The following is a 20,936-nucleotide window of genomic DNA, read 5'->3' as shown; positions in this document are numbered from 1 at the left end:
CAAATATCAGTTGTAAAGAAATTATCTGCATCTCCTGCAACTAACCTTCCTTTCCCTACAACTCCAAGACCAGCCTGCTCATGCACGTTTATAAAATAATTCAACAAATTTATTCTGCTATAGCTCTCCCAGATCCACATCTCAGTGACTACATCTTATGCTCTGGAGCCTGTTGGAGGTCATGACTTACAAGGGAGAGGGACAATCAAAATAAAGGTAGTGACTTCAACTGAAAGCATGAATATAATACCCTGGATGTTGTTGTGTTATACCTCCTAGTCCACAGGGAAGTACAGAGTATCCAGAATGTGTACACTTTTCTGGATGTTAACTGATAGTAATGTAATAGTGGGGGGAAAAGAAAAAAAGCTGCCTTGTAGAAGTGTTCAGTATTGTGAATAGGCTGACATATTCTATCACTTTGTATGGGATAACCCTGACTGAAAGCAGAACAGCATTAAATGGATATGGAAAGAATAGATCAGAGCTTTTCCTAGAAAATAGGATTCAGCTTTGGTAAACTCACATTCCAGTAGGTCGCAGTGAACATGGAGTATTCAGCTCCTCACATGTTAGGGCTCTTTGAATGTTTCTTTTCTTGAAGTGCTCTGCGTTGATGTTACTGTTATTTACAGTTTTCACTGCCCTTTTCTCATTGGAGCCCCAGAAAAAAACTCAAACCACGTCCTGAAATGCAAACTTAGAACTAAGACATAATACCTGCTCTAAAGTGTTCACAGTCAATGATATTTTTTCCCTAGATTCCTGAGATACTTCTTAAATTAACGTATTGCCCTGACAAGGCAAGAGACAAAAAAAATCTTCTGGCTAAAAGGAAAGTCTGGGTTTGACATACTGCTGCCAAAGTTCAGGAATGATCTGGGAGTCGGATTGTGGAGAACTCTGGATGTTAGGCAAAAGGGAGCTTTCTGCAGATGAATGAGCTCAAACTCAAAAGTTCAAGATCTGTAGAATGACCTTGTGTTGCAGGTCTCGCCAGACTTGCTAGATCTGGGCATTTCTTCGTCCTGACGTACAGAACCATTAGCTCCGCTTGCCAAGGTGGTATAAATCAGTGTAGAGCCACTGACCTAAGTGGAATTAAATTAAAAGCCAGTACAGATTCCAGCCTGAATGTTACCCGGGTGATTTTGTCATACAGTTTCAATTCCACAGTGTCCTTGTTGTGTTTTTTTTTATTATCGCTATTATTATTTTTTTTTTTTACGCATAGTGGCTGGAGGGCCAGGTTAAAAGTGAGCTCACTTCTATGCTGAGCTATGAGACAATTTTATCATTCTGTAACTGTTTTCAAATCAAGCATTTTTTCTGAGAAACCATAGGAAGAGCTTGCTGTTTCTAGCCTGTAATCTCATTAATGTAAATATAACGCAGCCTGTCTGGAGCTGTGTGCTAGAGCAGGGTTGTAATCTACTATTCAGCTTATGTAATGAACTTCTCCTCTGGGCCATGTGTGCTGCAAAGAAGTCTGCTAAATGCTTCCAGCTGCTTTAATCCTTTACTTTACACTGTAAAGACTTTGATCACTGTTCAATCTTCTGTAATAGTCAAAATGGTGGGCAATACAGATGAACAGAAAAAACAGTGGGAAGTTTTCCATGAAAACTGGTGGTTCGTGGTGGCGTTTGGGGTGTAAGGAATAGTTCGAATAAAATTGGTCCATGTTGCAGATAAAATCAGAAATGGGATTTAATAAGAGAGATCTTTGTTTGATTTACCATGAGAAAATCCTGCCCAGTGTTGTAACCATAGATACATAAGTGCCTTTACAAGGCAGGTGCAGTTTGTTACCTTCTGTTTCATTTGCCATGGCCAGCCAATTATATGCTAGGATTGAGGAAGGTATGTGCAATGCAGAATAGCCAGAAGCTGAGTTGACTTCAGGAGAAATGCAAGGAAGGGAAATAGATTCAGGGCAGGTATGATCCTATTATTCAACAATTGTATAAGAGAATTTCCTCATTCCTTCCTGAAAATGGAATTTTTCCATATAGTGATTTCCTCTGTCTCTTGACACTCCTCATTCTGATGGGAAGAAATCATTGCTTCAACTACCAAACACAGTATGAACCAATAATGGTTGCATGAAAGGGGTGAAGGCTAAAGTTTCTCCGTAGAGCGGCTCCAGCATTGCAGAGTTGAACATCCAGTCAGAGATCAAGACAAGTATCTTCATGCCTGACCAGTTGCGGAAGATCCAGCTTTATAGTGCATCTAAAATTATGAAGCTTATCAAGCTTTAACTTGTGCTAAAATCTTTTGCAATCGCTGTGTTTTCTGATACTGGCAAAATAAATGGTATTTAGCTGAATGAATAATGATAAGCTATATGAAGGTTAGGGAAAATGAAGATCAATTACAGTCCATATTTTTTTAAGCAAGTTATATAGGATGGAAAATTTGTGCATCCTTGAGGAATAGTAAATGGCACACTTCTGGAGCTGGAATCTGTTCATGTATTGTTGCCTCCTGGGGCAGGCAGACTTTTTTAGTGACCACTGAGGGAGCCATTTCTTGAGTGATCATTTCTGTGCTGTAGGAAGGCAGTGACCCAGATTGGTAATAGGGCTTTGCCGATCCTGCAGTCACCAGATAGCTGGCTGCACGATCCACATTCAGCACAGTGCTCTAACACGTATGGGAGATACGTATGCCCAGAGGCTCCATCCCACAGTGCGCAGGGAAGTGGCCTGGGAATTCAGAGGTATGCCTCAGAGCTGCTGAGATCATGCAGTGTTTGTTCCAAAGCAATACTTATTGAGCCTGTAAAGACATAACTGGGAAGAGAATTAATTAACCTGTCAAGGAAATTCAGCTCAGGCTTTCTGCAGAAAATAACCATGATAGGAGAATGCTGACTGTTGCAAGGGCAAGGCAAAAGAGAGAGGCTTTGGAAAAGGAGCCAGTATGTTAAGCTCATTTGACAAGGACAAGAATTGAAACAGGTAGAGCCACTAGGTAAGGAGTGATGAAACTTGGGGTGTTAGTGGGAGGAGGGTGGGGGGGAAAGGGAGGCAAAAAAACAAATAGAGGGAAGAAGTCTGCAGGATCATTATTTCTGGTCAAAATACTCTGTGGTGTGCAAAACATTCAATAGCTCTGTGCTGCTTTAGACACTTCTACGACTAAGAATTGCTTCAAAGTGATGCATCCAGCTCTCTGATTTAAACCCTCGTCTGCCTAAATCAGACAATTCTGTCAAGAGAGTGCCCTCTGTTGTGTGTAATGGCTAAATACACTTCAGAGCTGATAGCATTTTTCTGGAGGCTGTCGGAGTGGATGCTATCTGCCTCTAGATTCCAGCTTTTAGGGAGCCTGATTCTTCTAAGTTACTTGTGAATACATATTAATTAAGTTTATTCCTGGATGAGCAAATAGTAAGTACCTCCATGGTAAGGTGAACCTGTGTGTAGATGAAAACTGTGGATATAATATATACATATTCTAGCTTTGAATTATCTCCATAATAATGAGATTTTAAAAGGACAATGAGTTTAAAATACATAATTTAATAGAATTATTCAGGAAGTTTCCTCTGTAAAAACTGTAGCAATATTTATTTCATGTACTGCTGAGTTCAATGCAGTACAACAGCATCCACACAGGGATGTTCCTCTTTTTGAAACAGTCCAATCTGTTCTGGGACAATGGGGGTCTGGAACACCCAAGAAATGCAGAAGCACAGCTAACATAGCGATGCTGCTTCAGGATGTCTGTGGTCCTCCTTGCTTCCATTTCCGAGAAGGCTGCTTTGCTGAGATCCACCATTGTTTTATGGCCTCAAGCCAGCAGGGGTTGAGGCAGCATTGCCGTGCTCACCAGAAGTACCATCAAGCTAAAAAGTTCTCAGAATTGAAGGGAAGCGAGAAAGGAGAAGAGAGAAGCACTTTTATATGGCAGCTTGAAAAGTATGCAAGTGCTTCAGGTAACTTTGTGAAAAGTGGTCTGCAGAAAGAGGGCATTAGGGATTAACCTAGACTCTAGCTTTTAGGATCAAAGACCGACCCTCGTGTTGGACATTTTGTTCCAGATCCATTCACTGCAGAGATCCTCGTACCATCCTTGGGATGTCTGAACTGTTGGAGAGAGGGGACTGGGCTAGGGTAACTGTGTTTGGTACAGTTTAGCAGTGCTGAGCTGTAGTGTGTACAGACACATGTACACACACCGTGTTCATTAACGGGGACAAATAAAAATAAAGTGTAATAACTTTAGTCATTTTCCTCTCCTTCAGCTTTAGGATCCTGAAAGTTTCGTGGAAAAGGCCTAGGAATATTTCTTACCTGACACTTTCAAGAGTTTTGTTGAATGGTATTTTAGTACTAACTGGAAGTAAAGTGCATTCCCATCTCACTAAGGAATTGTTCCATGTCCTGACACTTCCCGCTCTTTAGAAATCATGATTTCTGTGTCTAATGGCGTCGTCTTAGTGGTATTAAAGGGCTGTTGTTACCTCAGGTACAGAGCTAACACTGGGCCCTATTGTATCTGACACCAGCTATGTCTCCAAGGTTATATTGTAAACCTCACAAGCTTGTTTTCCAATGCCAGGTGTGCTTAATTTGCATCCATACCATACAGCTGTCCAATACTAAGCCTGTCCAGTCAGCAAGACATCCTGCTTTGAACAGTGTTATGCCTACTGCAGCACATGCCGTATTCGACTTAACCCAACTAATCAATACTGACACTGCTGAGAAGCAGGGAAGGAATGTCAGGTAATACATTCTGAGGACCTTTTAACTTTTGCTACATGAAAAGCATCCTTTTCTCCCATCCCTGACATGTTGGGTTAGTTTTCATGTTCTGTGGGAAGTAAAGGTACTGAACAGATAAGAGACAGCATGCTGTCCCTCCAGTAAGCACTCCAAGAAAATGCCTTCTGATTCCTCTGACGTTGGTGGCTATAAACATGAGCAAGAAGAGAAGGAATGAAAAGCTGTATGAGGATGTTTCTAGGGAAATACGGTTTTAGAAATAGATCAATCTTTACATTTTCACATTTGTGTTCAAACTGGTTTATGATTAAAAAAATAAATGTAAAGGTAGAGGCAACCAGATAGGAATCCTAAGAGAGAGCTCTTGAACTTCAGGAGCAAAGCTAGGAATTTGGAAGAGCAAAATAGGTGGTATGGGGAGAGGATAGGTGGAATGATTTGCTTATAAATTTGGCTTCCAGATTTGATGCACCTGTGAGCACAGGTTGATGAAGAGATGTTCTTGCTAGGATTCAATGCCTGATTACTTTCCCCATGCACATATTATAGTCAGAAGTACTAGATTTTGTATGTGGACGCAGTATTACTGGACAGCTAGGGCTCAAGCTGTGAAAATTAGTTTTAAGTCAGAAACATTGATACATAGCTGCAAAAAATTTTGAGACTTTTTGTGGATGAGTATAACCAGTGTAGCCATCCTCCAGACACATTATTTCTTTAGCCTGGATGGTGGAGATCGGTTCTTACGGAAGTACTAAATTTCCACCTTGTTCCTTCTGACAGTGAAATCTATTTCTACATGGTCCCGGGTAAATTATGTTAATTTTCTATTTTGTAGAGCCAAGTTTTGTGGACCCTACTGTTCTTTGCTTGAGACTATGCTGCATTTTCCATGATACGTTCCTGGTGAGCTCAACGGAATAAAGAGGGGAAAAGTGCACAAAATGTATAATGGATAGATCCTGGAAGTGCAGATCTGATCCACTGAAGCACTTTGCACATGAAAAGTCTGATTTGCTTCAAAGGGACAAATTGCCCAAGGTAAACCTATCCTCAAAGGCTGCACAGATCAAGCTGAAGTGTTCAGGGCCTTACAGGACCAGGCCTAGCAAGGAGTTCTGCAGCACATGGGGAGGCTGACAGGGAAGGGGACCCTAAAGGGAAATTTGGCCTTGGAAAATACTGAGTTTGCGTATCCCTATGTTTCTTATAGAAACAAGTACTGTTGGCATCAAAACACTTTAAAAAGTAGGCATCAGTAGAATATATAACCCTTGGGTTTTCACTGGTACAAAATACCTGCAGGGACATGGGAACGGCAAATTTGCCTTTGGATTCCCCAATATTGTAGGCACAAAGCTCATGGAATATTTTATTTATCTGGTAAAATGGTGCACAAGGATTTTCTGTGGTTTTCTTTTTTCCTCTGTAAAATAAACATCTTTAGTAAAGAAGTCCAGTTCCAAAGAGGATTGATAAAAGTTACGAAACACAGCTGGGCTGTATTTTATAATGACACAGCACAGAATCCAATCATGAAGAGCAGGTGGAAGATGATATCTGCAAGAGAAACGCAGAATAAATGCAAGTACTTCACTGTCAGCTACCTTTCATGTTCTGTTCTTGTTCTCTTCCCATCCCCATCAATGTAATTGTTTCCCTAATGTGGCTCTGTCAGCATATCAAGTTTTAAAAAACAGACTTTGAAAGAGCTTTTGCAAACCCTCTCCAAATAGAAATGTTTTCAGGACGCCTCTGCTAACCTGGTGAAACATATTTGTTTCTTTTTCTTGTTCATCGAAATATTCCTCTCTAGGGTTGGAAGTGTGTGAAAATATGAGCAGAAGTGATGTTCAATATTGAAAATTATTGGTATGGTTTCATTGTCCATGTGCCAGGAGGAGGGAAACAAGTGTATAATGTTGAGAAATAAGATTTGATTTTTCAGTGTTTCTACTTCTGTCCAATTTACTGATTTTATCACGTTTTTCTTTGAGCTATGGATTTTCATGTTGACGGAGTCACTTAAGATGCAAATTTGGGATTGATATTTTGATTGTCATATTTTGCTGTTTACCTGAGAAAGTGTAAAAACTGGATAAACCTTTGCCTGTATAAAATAAGAGAAAAAGAGAGAACATTTGGATGGCATGTTTAAAATAGGGCAAAGTGCACCAGTGTGCTTTGTAAGAGCAGAATAGATAACACTTGCCACATTTTGAAGTTCTGGATATTTTTGTCTCTTGGCTTTACTGTCTGCTTTGTGAACCTGAAGTTATAAAAGGATCCTCAGTTCTTTTATCTGCTGAAATCAATTGAGTTTTGCTGGTGCAATGGAAAATATTCATTTGCAATAATGCTGCACTATTTGTATTTGGAATTATGAAGGGGCTTCCAGATTGGTGTGGATGTAACTGATAAACCAGTATAAACGGCTTTAGTGAAAATGTGATTCAGGCATACCTTGTTCAAAGGATCCGTTTCAGCAGATTTGCTGGACCTGCAGAACTGAACCAACTCAGGGAGAAATTTCTGATGCCTCCAGGAGGCAGTAGTCAGAGGAAAAAGGTTTTGCATTTTAAGGAGAAAAACAGATGACAGTTCAGTGTGTGGGTATATCTGGAGGGATGGACATGACAAGTAAACTTACTAGATGTAGGGTTACACTGAAGTACTGACTAATAGCATAAATCATCTGTACAGCTTTCCTGCTGTTTCTAAGCCTGATCTCTCCCCCTGTTTGTAAGCCTGATCTCTCCCCCACTCATGTGCACCCTGTCAGAGCTTGTCTGGACTATTGCTGAAGTCAAATGCAGGTAAGCAGAGTTTAGATTGCTAACTTGATGTGCAAGTGGTTTGTCCCTTTACTATTAATGCCAAATGGGTGTGTTAATTCACTCTGTAAATGATGAGTGTGTCACTTCTGTCAGAGCCCTGAATCTGGAAGAAACCAACTTCTATTCAAGACCTCTTCCTAGTGTCGTGGAGGGGGGAAGTGGCTTTGAGAGAGTAGCTCTGCTCCCCAGACTCGCTCCTGCACTCCAAGCCACTGACTGCTCCTGGATTCATTGCTTCTGAAAGGGAGGAAGAAAACCTGGAAACCTGATCACTTACTGCGTACAGCGAGCTCTGCCATTAAAACACCTCCTGTTTGTTCCATGCGCCATTTTCGTTTTTCACATGTCTCGAGAGATCAGAGAGAAAACCATGCATTTTCTACCAAAAAACCCCCCCAAACCAACTCTGTTTCCAGCCAAGGAAATGAAATCTGTGTCAGTTTTGCTGCATGTTTTCTGTCCATGCACGTCCAATTATTGCTGTAATTATTGGAGTTCTTTTGATGCAGGAGAGGTTCCTTTTGAAGGAGAATCTTTACTGTGTGTTTTCTGAGGATTTTTGTGTGCCACAACTTTTACAGTGGCTGTCAGTGTAAGTGCTCTTTTCAGTTCTGAGATGGCAGAAATCCAGATGGGTGTTTGCTTACTAATCACAGGTCCTCCTGGCCTGCCCTTTCCACACTGCCTGAAACCTCCTGTCAAGGAGGAAGGGGGTAGCTGAGCTCCATCTACTTAATCCATGACCTCTAGGAAGACTTCTGTTGTTATTTATTGCAAGTTATAATTGTTGCCTGCAAGGCAGGAACAGGAAGCACCAAATCCCTTCCATATTTATCATCTCACATTCAGCACTAATGACTCCTGTCACAACTGACAAGGGCTGTATTGGAGGCAGTGCTCTATACATTAAAGGTCCTTGTCCATTCCCTGACCTTTCCAGATGCCCAGCTGTGAGCATTTTTACATACTCAGCGTGTGGTAACTCTCGTTCCAGGAATAATGCATTGCTTGTAAGCATGGATCCCCAGCTTGGTTGGGACTTAATTGCAGCAGACCCCCGTCTGGATTTCTGGGTTGGAAGTGGGCTTCAGGGATGTTACACTGATTAAGCAATTGTTCTATGCTGAAGATCAAGGAGGGAATTTCATCCTGTGTCTGTAAGGAGGATGTAGATATCTGGCAGCACAGTGAAAAAGGCAGATATGGAGTACCAAGAGGAAACCATGCTTGGTCTTAGCTACGGGTAATGAGTCATAGTCTCAGAAGTTGCATTCTAGTGTTGGCTTGGAAAAAAGCAACAGTCTTTTAAATAGGTTCATGTACATTTTTCAGTAGCTTTAAAATTCTTTTCTATTCTGTTTCTTTTAACTGTCACCTGTGGCTGAATAAAAAGTTGAAAAAAATCTTAAACAAAGAAATACCTACACCCAGCATTTTTTTCTTTTGCAGTTGAAACTTAAAATTTCTAGCAATGTGTTGTATCAGACTTGCCATTTTTGTGCAAATCAGTCCCCCCTGTGTAGTGCTGGGGCCGGGTAAAAAACTGCTATCTTTAATTTGGCTCCTGAACCGAGACAGCATTTAGAAAAAAAGCTGGTTTGACCAAGAGTGATTCTTCCTGTCCTTCAGCAAGAAATATTGTTGAAGTGACTCTGTGTGTGTGTGTGTGTGTGTGTGTGTGTGTGTGTGTGTGTGTGTAGGCAAGGGAGTACTTTGAGCTTTCATTTCACAATAAATAAAATCCACTTTATAGCAATGACATGTTCATTGGGTGAGACAGGAAAAGAATAGTGACTCTCTGATTTACTGAAGGAGGGAAAGAGAAGTCTTTAAAGAAAGACATTTTGGTAACCCTTACCCCCACATCAGTTGGTGCAGTCAGTGCACACTTCCCCATGTTAAACAGCACATCTGTATAGCACTTCCTCTCTTATTCCCCCCTAAGGTCATAGTAGCCTGCTCCTTGATCTCAGTTCCTGCTCCAGTGCAAATTATGTATTTTATGCAGAACAGGACAGCTCCAAGAGCAGTAATTTACTGCAGAGCTATTGTATAGGGGAGAGGCTTTTGACTGGGAATGAGGGCTGGGTAGGTTTCATTCAAGTAGAGGAGAGCCTTGAGCCAGGTTCTCCCACTGCCCCCAGGGTGCCCTTACCACTGAAATATTTGGTAAAATGGTAACAGCTCTACTTCCTCCTTTTTTCAGTTTTTTAAGTGTAACTTGTTTGGTAAATAGGATTCTAGCCAGGAATATTGACAAAAACTGGATTTTTAAATGGCTACGGTATTTCTCAATATGTTTAAACAAATTACTCAATGTTGCCTATAGCACCCATGGCGTGACAGCGGTCAGGGTGCAGGAGTGGCCACTCGGATTAGTGCATCGTGCCAGCTCCCTCTAGTGAAAGCTCTTGCACTTCGTTCGAGCCCTGGCTCCACGTACGGCAAACCTGAGGTAGGTTCTCTACACCTCTATCTAAATTTAGTGCCTGGTGTTTCTCTTGGAGAGAGGCCTTACCACAGGGCAGGAGAACTTCTCGCTGTCACAGACGTGGGTCTCACAGTGCAGCCAGACCTTGGACAGCTTGGGGATGTTACGGAAACGGAAAGCATTAAACTGGAACGTAGCCCGGCTTGTTTTCCCGTTCTCATGCACGAGGATAGAGTTGTCTGTGGCACACCTGTGTTGTGTATGGAGAAGCAGTGTAAGGGCACACATGGCTTCAGTGACTAGTCTCCTGAGGTTCAGTAACTAGTCTCCTCTAATGGAGGTATTTGCAGGACCCTGCTGTGGTCCAGTTTCTGCTCTTGACTGCTGGGGAAACAATCGGGGTCCTGGAAGATAACTGTGACTGCAAAGATCACAACCTGTTGTTGGAATTTGGCTGATTTTACAAGCATTAAAAGGTCAGCAAGGCCTTTCAGGCACTCTCAAAGCCTATGGTTAATTTGCAGGGAGTTACCTACTTTTAAACCAAAATACCAGAATTCAGAGTACTCTTGCTTTCTTCCTCTGCTTTTGTGACTACAGATGCTAATACCATAACACAGGGCCTGCTGTACATTGGGGCAAAGTAGGCAGTAACCCAGGGTAGCAGACAGCTGAGCTGAACAAATTGGCCTGTTCCAGCAGTCTGAAAAGCCTGGGTGGTTACTGCTGTCAGGGCGGAAGAAGAAGGCAGGGACAGTGGGGCCAACACTACTGCTGGAAAGTGAGGTGCTCCTCAGAGCACCAGTTACCACACTTGCCCCTTCCCCTGTTGGCATGAACAGCAGTGGTTTTGCCTTCTCATCTGTGTTCTGCCTTTCTGCCCTCCTCTCAGGTGGCTGGGGTGGCCCAACCCCTCCAACCTGGGGTGGAAATACACAGTCAGGCTTGTGTTTGCTGAGAAGCCTTGGGATAATCCTACTGCACCGTATCATCATGGGTGCCCTGGGGCTGGGCCATGCTGGAGGTGCTCCCCCGGCTCCCACCAGGACCTACCCCTTGGTGATCAGAGGCCACTGGATCTGGTAGAAATACTCCGAGGAGGGAGTTGCCCAACAGTTGTTGAGAACAACTTTGAACCTGAGGAGACAAACCCCAGATCAGCAAGTAATGTCCTGATTGCCTGCTTATTAATTATTACTCCCTCCCTTGCCTACCTGTCGCTTAAGCCCTTAGCTTCCACTCCAGCAAATATGTCAGAGCCAATATCTGATGTTTCAACGATGAAAGGGGCTTCTTTTATACTTGAGAACTTGGCATTCTTTGAAAGAGAAAGAGAAAAGTATTGTGGATTACTAGCAACATGCAAAGCAAAGGCATGTGGCAACTTCAGATAGCTTTGGAGAGATGTAGTCCAAAAGTCTGAGTCCTTACTACCTGCAGGCTCCACAATCTGGGCTTGATAGCAGGGCTATTGCAAGCCCAGTGTGGTTTTAGAAAATATTTTTTGTTAATGCTTGGCTTATAATGGTTATAAATGACAGAAGTTGATGCCTTGTGGGCCGTGGGGCATGTTGTATCCCAGCACATGAGCAGAAAGTGAGCTTGCTGTCGCCTCCAGTACACTAGAGGTGATAGGGGAAGCAGACAGGAGGGAGAGGCTGGAGATGAGTGTATGAAGTGGGAGTGGGGTGGGGAGATAGCTGTGTGAGGGTCAAAAGGAGTGAAGAGAAGTGGAAATAACCCCCCCAACCATCTGTGATTTATACTGGTGGTGACGGCCAGCGTGGTGAGAGCTGAGCAGAACATGGCTCTGCCAGCCAGTCATACATTGAGTAAAAAGAGCCAGCCCACTAAACTTGTGCAATGTGTGTTGTTTAGCTGAGAAGGTTTGGTTACAAATACTCCGATAAAAGTGCCTACCTTAAATCATGCTCCTTTTTATTGCATCAGATCTGAACAAAAATAGCACCAGAACTATATAAAGTGTAATGTGCTTAGTCATAGCATTTGTCTACTCAGTTAAATCTATGCAGCAGGATTTGGGTAAGCATAGTCCCAGATCTCTCCAGAGCTCTTAGACTATCTTTCCCTGATGTGTTTTCTCAGCTACCTGAGTACTATTTTTCTTATGTTCTTCGACGTGGAGAGGTGGCTGTGAGCTGCTACGTTATTCGTATTGTAACCTCTGACAGATTGGATGCACTGAAGTTAAGGTTGAAGGCTGTGTTTAGGTTACTGATATGTGGTTGTTAGTGCACTGAGGAATTCTGATTTAAGCAAAGATTTCTCCCAAAGGAAAGTGCCGAGGTGAGCTCCACAGCTTCAGACAGGAGGCTGGCACCTGCTGAACGGGGCGGTTCCTGCTCTCCAGCCTCTCTCTCTTACAGAGCTAGCAGTGTTCATCAGAAACTCGAAGGGAAAGTGGAGCGTTTGTACTGCCCCGTGCTGCGGGGAAGCCTTCCTTAGCCAGCATTGTTTGCTGGCCATCCTGACAGGCCTGGGAAGCACTTGATTATTTTATCCTGAGATGGCTATCGCGTTTAAAGAAAACAGGGCATAACTCAACCTGCAATTTGAGATGCTGGCACAGGAATCACTACAGAAGTACTGTCGCAAGACTCTTATCAATCCTTTTGCTAAAATGAGCTGAATCTGGTATATTGCTTCTTTTGCCAAACTCCATCAGTCTACACTGTTTTACAGTAGTATCTTTCTTTTCTCCCTAACAAGTTTCAGAGTTGAAGGTCTGATTTCCCTTCAGTCTCCATCCCTGATGCTACATCACAGTCCTTTGCTGTTACTGGTGTGTCACAGACTAAAGCACAGGCGTGACTGAAGTGGTCACTGCGGTGCGATGCAGCTTGGGTGCTGGTTCCCGATGAAGAAATGGGCATACCAAGCACCTGGCACTGTGGCTGCCATGAGGCTGTACCAGGCAGCAGCAGAGGTGAATGGCAAGGCAAAAAAAATCCTTTGTTTCCATTTTGTCAGGGGAAAAAAAGTTTAATCAAAACTGTCATTTTCTCACCAATGAAAACAGGAATGAAATAAAGGAGTGGCCTGTTAGCATTTTGAGCTTGTTATGCATAACAAGCTTATGCTTAGTGGGTGAGTGTATTATATGAAGTTTAGCCCCTCTCCCCTTGACTCTTGGGAGCCCCAGGAAAAAAACAGTCATTTGGCTAAAAAAGAGTACCAGAGATCCATTGTTCAATGTCCATGAGTTATTTTTGCAGTCATTCAGTCATGAGTTGACAGCAGCAGTGTGGTACCTACTGGGACCTTTCTTTACTATATCCAACCTGTGTGCCATATATCAGAAATAATGAGCGCATGGAAGCACCAAAGGCTGCCAAAGCGTTCAGTGATCAGCTGATGCCCTAAATCCGAGGGGGGGATGTATGTGGGGGAGATTTCCATCTATCCACCCTGTGCTAAATACTCTCTACACCTGGTCTATAAATTTAAAGTGGTATGTTACTAGTTGTGCTTTTTTCTAGTTGAAGTAAAATAGAGAGGCTGCTTTGGTACTCTTGACTGTGCTTTGGAAAAAAGACTTAAGGATCAGGTGCTGGCTGCTCCAGCAGGACAAAGAAGCCGTGGGAAGGAAGTTGATGTTTCAAAAGATCAGGGACAAGTGTTGGAAGCAAAATTCCAGCATGACCTAAAGATCTCTGGGGAACATGAAATATCTGTCAGCTGATAGGACAAGGAAGCGAACTGCAAGAGAAATGCGTGGAGCTTTTCTATATTCATTGAGACTATGTCATAGCAGTGGTGCCTGAAGATTCATGCTCCTCTTTGAGTGGAACTACAAACAAGGTTTTACTTTTTCTCACAAAACCTGTCAGCATGTTAGAAATGCACTGCTCAGCAATCTGCCTCATTTGGAGGAATCAAAAGAACAAATGGCATGTCTGCTCTGTTTGGTTTAAGGACATCTCTGTTAATCGGTAGAAATACGGACCCCCATGAATCTCACCATAATTAGCTGCTACATGCTAGTAATGTGCTCCATGACATAGAAAACTCAGAAGCAGCAGCCCTTTTTTCCAGCTCTTAGTCTAGGTTTCCCTGATGGCTAGGAAGTCAAGAGAAGGTGAAGGGGAAAAACTGAATGACAAAGGGCACTTACAGAGTAGAAGTTGAGGGATAACTGACTTTCAAATGAACCAGAGCTCCCATTCTTCACGTGTACAGTGGCCACCCTAGGAACATAAGAAAGTTTCTGTACAAGTGAAACACGGTGTTGAAAATGAGATGAGGCTCACTCCAAGAACAGGACTTACCTTTGATCGAAGGCAGCCTGGTTCACCAAGTAGTTTGCATTGTATGTGCAGGTGAATGAGTAATTCACAGGTTGGCTCTTCACAATTACTGAGGAGTCATTGGACACAATGGAGTTATAGAAGTGATAGACGGGATTCTTAAACTGTAGATGGTGAGACAGAAATGTATGCTGTGAGTATTTGAGGCATCAGAAACAACTCAGTACTTTGAAACATGAAGATTCAATGTGGTGACAAAACACCATCCCCGAGAAAATATGGTTTTGTAGCTCTTTATACCCTGTGCTGCCTACTCTACATGTATGTTCTGTGTAATACAGGTATGTGCAAATGGAGGACCAACATTCAGACCTAATATCACTAAGCCAGGGGGTATTTTGCCTGTAGGTGCAAAGCAGGACGATTTGATTCCTCCTTTCCCCCAAATGTAAATGAGCCCTGATACTGGTGTTTGCCTCTACTTTTCAGCAGTATTTACTACTCCAAGTTTGCTGAAGCAAATGGGATTCTTTCAGGCAAGTTCATCTGATTTGTGAGTCCAGCTCAGACTATTGCGTTGCTACAATCTTTCTGAAATGTTGACCTTGATAATCTTACCTCTGACTGCGTCCCACAGTATGACTTGTTTTTAGGAGACAAGTCTGGAATTGTGAATTGGTAATATCCTGAATCATGGATGCCATTGTAGCAAATGCCTCCAAGTGCCAACTGATTAACCTCCCATCCATAAGGACACTCCGGAATTTTTGTGATGATGCTTTTAGGATAGCAATATACCAGAATTACATCTGAAAGGAAAATAACACACCTACAGAGATATTCATGTGGCATTTTTCTTTCAAAGAGACTGGCTTGCACACCTACTTTCTAATGGAATTAAACTTCTGTGAGCAGGAGTACGTGCTGGAAGGTCCCCTAATGTGTGCAAGTGGGGAATCAGGACTGTAGTGTGCTGCACAGGACTGACCTTTGGGTTGTTCAATTCTGTCTCTGGAGAGACAGAATTTTTGTTAAAATTTCCTTGCCTTTTTGTTAACCAGAACTTCATGCAAATTTTTAATCTTTTTAGAATAGCTGTTCAAAGAGCAAAGAAACTGGTGAGAAATCTGAAGTGAAATATTGCTGCACTGAAGTACGACATATTAGATTGCATTGCAAAGCTAGTTTCTGTTGGTATAGTATCACTGACTCTGTAAAAAATATTATTGTTGTAGTTGTTTGTTCAGTAGGTCTGCATCTATTTGTAGCAGTGTTAGATCTGGGCCACAATATATATTCTTGCCTTCCCTTGCTTGCACTAGTATTCCAGTGCCAATACAAACAGAATTGTTACAATTTTCAAACTGAAAGTTAAGATAAAGAATGAAATGAAAAGTTGAGCTCTGTTAATAGTGTGATAGTTAATAGCAATGCAGTGTGTTTCCAAACACAGCTGTTGTTAATACAGCCATGAATACTGAACATCATAACCTATAGGCTGCTTGCTTTGCGATACCAGAGGAATTTGGACCTTTTTCAAAGAGAACCAGTCAGTGCAAATTTTATTGTCTGATATGAATTTAAAGGGCAAAATACAGACTAATTATTAGTGAACTGAAAATTGAGAAAAATTACTCAAAAAATACCAATTACTACAGTCACAAAAAAATACCCTGCCCAAAATCATTTAATTATTTATTTAAATAAACCCAACACTCTCATTTTTGTGATAAAAGCCTGATTTTCCAGTCTTTTCATGTCTGCTGGAGGCTAGGGAATATGTAGGGAAAGATAAATAGGGGACCCTAACGATTCACTCCTTTCTGATCAACAAACCTTCATGACGCAGGCTGGTTCTGCTTGTGTTGATGGTCAGATCTGCACTACCAGTGACTTTACAACTCCGCTGCATTCAGAGAAACTGCCTGTGCAAGTGAAGATACTGGCATGAATGGCTAGAGAGCCAAATAGTTAAGATATCCCCTGAAATTTCTGTCAGTAATGCTCACCAGCTATTTTATACACACATGCCATGCACGTACAAAGCACACACTCTGTACTGAAAAGTATTTCAACTCATTTCTAGAGCATGTTTCCTATTGTATTCTAAATTACAGTTCTGTCTGGCACCAGATCATTTGGGTTCCTACTCAAACATTTGTGTGCAATTAGGGCCTTAACTTCCATGATTTTTGTGATATAGCAGTGTGGTTCAGGAGTCCAGTGCAGCACATTCATTCAACGCTAGTCATCTGATTGCAGTCAAAGTCCAGCTTGGGCAGCAGAGATCTGCAACATCTAGCCTTTGCTATTGTGGATAATTTCTAATTACTGCTATTTTCTTTTCCATCTTAGGCACAAGCGGGATCCAGGCATAACTATGCACTGTGATTATCACAGAAAGTTAGGCATATGCCTTACTCTTTGTATGGCTAGGATCTTAGTGGTGCTTGCTTTTCTGTGCTAGTTGAAAACAGTCAGATCAATATAAGATATGCAAGGATTAGCTCTCCAAAACCCACAGTTTATCTCTATGAAGAAAAATCTTTCCACTCTTAAAAAGACAGAAACTCCCTTGCAGTTTAATTATAAGAGAAGATCATAGGAGACTAAAATTAAGTTATTTTACCTGCTTTATTTGGATTGCAAGGCCCTGCAAGAGCTTGAGCCAAGATGACCAGCAGATAAATAGTAAGAGTCACCATTTCTTGCAACAATCTGGAGACACAGGGAATAAAAGCTGAATTTGTCTTCAAAATTGGAAAGAAAAAAAAATCCATTCACTGCAAACCTGGAGCTGTAGCTACTGTTTAACATGTTATTCTTGCAGAGAGAAACGAATAACATCACTGATACTCTTTCATCCAAATGAATTCCATCTACAGGACGTGTTTATGGAAGACCACTATTTTCTCTATGTCACTATTGTGACAATTTTACTATTTCAGCTGAGTGGTAGCTTTGAGTTATTTTAGGATTTTTTTGCTCTTATAGAGTCTAAACTTTAAGGGGTTAATATATCTAAATGAAATGGAAACAACGGAAGCTGAAAAAAGACAAGAGGAATAATTAGACAAAATATCATGTAAGTAACATACTTTGCTTATTAATTTAATGCTGAAACTATTCTTTGGCTATCCTGATCTATATAATCTTAATTTTGTGTAGATCAGTTCTGGTAAATGATGTAATCTCTACTGCTAAACTTTGAGTTTTCAGAGTAAGCATATGTAACAGTAATTTACATTTCAACTGCAGGCCTCAAACCTGCAAGCTGTTTCCCATGGGTAGAAACATGTTCCAACAAAGAACAGCTTGCATGATTGGGGCTGGAGTTCTCATGGCTTTTCCTTACAAGACACTCTTCAGTGTTTGCCCTCAGGTACACATAATTGAGAAGACTGTCAGAGGTAAAATTATATATATAAAATTTAGCGAGACCTGTGCCCAGGTGAAGAAAAAAAATCTTCTCGATTGAGTATTTCCAACAAAAAGAATCCATTTCAACATTTTCACTCAGCCTTGATTTAAAAAATATATATACATATGTATGTATGTACACATACACACACATACACACACACAAATATATATAAAAACTCATACATTTCAGTGATGGTTCCTTCTTGTTATAATCCTATGCATTCTATGAGAAGTTAAGTATAATACCTACAGGACAGGAACGGGCTAAGTATTTCAGATTTTCATTCCGGTCTTATTCCAGTAGCTGCGTATTGGCTCTTCCCAAGATGTCCTTCTTTCAAATGAACCCAGCTGGTTTTATCTTCACTTTATATAAGCAATCTTGTAAAAGGAGCCCATCTCTGGTTAAATCTCAACCCACCAGTATTGTCCAGTGTGGGAGGAAAAAAAAAGAGCTGTAGAAAAACAGTTCCTCTGCTCTAGATGAGACTGTTTTGCTGCTATTTGATTTTTTTAAAACCCTTTCTATGGTGTTTTTTGATGGCCTTGAAAATAACTGGACAGAAATCTGCTGAGGGTATATAACTGGCACAAATTTTTTTGTTTTACAAGTTAATTTGGAAAACATAACATTTTTGCGAGGCAACAGGTGCCTTCCAGAATTCAGCTTAATTATAAACAGATTCTTTTGTATTACAAGTAAATTCAATTGAACTCTCACAGGATGTGTCTCTTAAATGTACCTGAGAGAATTATGTGCTCAGCTCACAGTGAAAATTTATAGGAATTAGATATCTGTCTTGAGTGTTTTATTGACAGTCTCACCCTTTCGTGCCATGCAAGTAAGTAGACAGAAATAATTTCAACAGATCATATGCCAACTTTGGGTGTTGTTTTATCTACTTATTTTTTCTATAAGTTCACAGGAATGTAATCTGAATATGGAATGTAGGTAGGATTTTCCATAAGCCTAAATATTATACTATATAATTATGCCATACAATGCATAATGCTGTGTGTATATAAAACTATATAATATCCATTAAATGTCACACTGCAGAATATGTAAAATTCCCCTTTCTACAGAAAGCTCAAAACAGTTTGCTCTTCATATGACCATCAGTTGTACGTTTGCCTTATGACAGTCATAGCTGCTAAAATGTACTTGTGACCTATTATATCCTCTTTAAGTGTTAACTTTTAGTGATAGGTCCAGAAAAAGGACTTGGATATACTTCTGCTGTTTTATGTACCTGAATAAAAACCTTGTGTCTTAAAAACCAGTCTTGCCATGTAAACTGGTGTGTCCTATACTTTGTTGGACAAGTGCATATCCAGCCAGCTCCGAGTGCTGTTAAGGTATTTATGCACTGATCTCTAGCTTGAGTCACAAAATACAGAGGATCTTACTGGCCTTGCCTGTGGGACCCAGTGCTATTGGGATCTGCAGAGCTGATTTTGGTGCCTCCTTCTGTCAAGCTGTCTTAATGATTAGAGCCTCATTCTGCCTCATCTGTGGAAGGAGTTTAATAGGGGTCTACTTTCTCTTGGGCAGCCTTTGGGATATGGGGGTCATGCAATAAGCTCTTCCAGTTGTCATTGGTGCTGGAGGTTTTGAGGGAGGAGGGAGTGGGACAGAAGAACACAGTGGCCCTGACCTTAACCTGAAATGCTGGACAATAAGATTTCAGCTCTTCTGTAAGTACTTTGTGCGGGAAAGGAGTGGTGACATTTATGGGCCCACCTCCAGAAGATGCTCTAAATCACTTCACTGCTCTAAATGCAGACTACATGCAGTGCTTTAAGCCATGTGGCGTTAGCTGCTCACAGCCGTGACTACACCACGCATTGTAAGGGATGCTAGCTCTGGCCCAGTCAGGGATGGTGAGGGTGTCTCTGGGACTAGCTCCATTGCTCTGTTGACCTTGAAGAGGCTGTTGTCACTAAATCCACAAAGTGTTTGTCCTTGGTTTGTCCTGCAGTGTGATTTGGTATCAGCGTGAATGTATAGTGATATGAAAGTGTTTATAAGTAATTAGGATGACTTCCAATTTTTGCAAACTGATCCAAAGCCATTAAGAAACTTTTTTAAAAGGCTATAAAGTTCTGTCCTTAGTTTCAAATAGTAAACCTGAACGTAGACCTGAAGCTTCACTAGGATTGCAGTACAGACCACGTAACGTTAAATAGGCTGCTCCCTCACTTCTTGTAAGCCAAGTCCTGCAAGCCATCATGTACTGATTTAAATGAGATTACTTGAATATGTACGCATGGATAAGGCCCTTTGGCCAGGGATGGTTGTTATTTTAATTGAATTAACGAATAATCCACTGAACAAGAAACAGGGCTCATAAATAATCTGGTGTGATCTAACAAGGGATTATCCTGACCCAAAATCCTAAAATAAGGAAGATTTAATGCCATATGTTTTTTATAGCTTCACCCCAAATTCTTTTCCAGGCATTATGAAGCCCAAATTTGATTTCCAAATCCCAACTTTGACCAAATATACGGTGTGTAAAGATTCACTTATTTTTATCTTTATGTGTGTGTGTCTCTGCACTTAGTCTGGGACTAGAAACCGGAGACTGCTGACACATTATGAGCAGCCCTGTTGTCAAGTCTGTACAGCCCAGAAACAATAGGAAGCCTTGCATGAGAAAGCCAGTCCTTGTGACTTAGATCAAATCAATTCTCCAAACTCAAGGGATCAGATTCAGCCCTGGGGTTGAACTCAGGTCTCTCAGGACTACCCACACAGGACTGATTTGGAGCATAAGGTATTTGGCAGAATTTAATCCAAGGTTGTCCCAGTAATAGACATAATTTAAATATCTTGCTAAAAAGCATGCAAGTTGTCAAATTCATCGTGGCATTTACAAAAGCATTTGAAACACATAGATTAGTTTTGTTCTGAGGATATTATGCAAATAATGAAATTAAAATATTGTTGGTGTAATCCTACAGGTTTCAGTGGAATTACTCCAAGATGGATCTAGCCCTGTAATTTTTGAAAGAAAATAAATCTCTCGCTATCTCCTCACAGAAAAGTAGTCTCCACGTACATGATACCCCTTTTAGGTGAAAGATACAAAACAGAATGAAATCCATGAAATAAATTTCGTGAAAGTGCAAATGGTCTGTAGATGTTTGTATTTGCATATGAAGCAAGCGCAAAATGTACTTAAGCCAAACAGTATTTGATACTTGTTCTGATCAAAGGTGAAGGCTTGGGAAG

General features: G+C 41.2%; 1 protein-coding gene across 2 annotated transcripts; it reads right to left on the bottom strand.

The window, feature by feature from the left end:
* Positions 1-6,097: 6,097 nt before the first annotated feature.
* TECTB (tectorin beta) lies at positions 6,098-18,038 on the bottom strand. 2 transcript variants are annotated; one of them, XM_026117508.2, is made up of 11 exons: positions 17,945-18,038; positions 16,905-16,993; positions 14,894-15,084; positions 14,297-14,439; positions 14,143-14,215; positions 11,222-11,325; positions 11,061-11,144; positions 10,095-10,257; positions 7,854-7,923; positions 6,817-6,849; positions 6,098-6,299 (listed from the first exon to the last, which is right to left on the bottom strand). In XM_026117508.2, the coding sequence occupies exons 2-11, from the start codon at positions 16,978-16,980 to the stop codon at positions 6,247-6,249; spliced, it is 990 nt and encodes a 329-aa protein (XP_025973293.1). In that variant the 5' UTR covers positions 16,981-16,993; positions 17,945-18,038; the 3' UTR covers positions 6,098-6,246. The 2 variants fall into 2 exon arrangements, with proteins under 2 accessions (XP_025973293.1, XP_025973294.1); XM_026117509.1 differs by having other exon boundaries at positions 17,949-18,038.
* Between the last annotated feature and the right edge of the window lie 2,898 nt (positions 18,039-20,936).

This window comes from Dromaius novaehollandiae, chromosome 6 (assembly GCF_036370855.1).
Source record: "Dromaius novaehollandiae isolate bDroNov1 chromosome 6, bDroNov1.hap1, whole genome shotgun sequence".
Taxonomy (NCBI): domain Eukaryota; kingdom Metazoa; phylum Chordata; class Aves; order Casuariiformes; family Dromaiidae; genus Dromaius; species Dromaius novaehollandiae.
The sequence above is the reverse complement of the archived record's forward strand: the minus strand, read 5'-3'. Positions and strand labels throughout refer to the sequence as shown.

Excerpts from the sequence above, each read along its gene's own strand:
- TECTB (XM_026117508.2), bottom strand. The coding sequence starts at position 16,980 with ATGGTGACTCTTACTATTTATCTGCTGGTCATCTTGGCTCAAGCTCTT. Across the intron at positions 11,326-14,142 it reads TATCCCTCAACTTCTACTCT|AATGCCAAGTTCTCAAGTAT; the intron begins GTAAGTGCCCTT and ends TCTCTTTCAAAG. Across the intron at positions 6,300-6,816 it reads CAGTTTTTACACTTTCTCAG|ATATCATCTTCCACCTGCTC; the intron begins GTAAACAGCAAA and ends TTTCTCTTGCAG.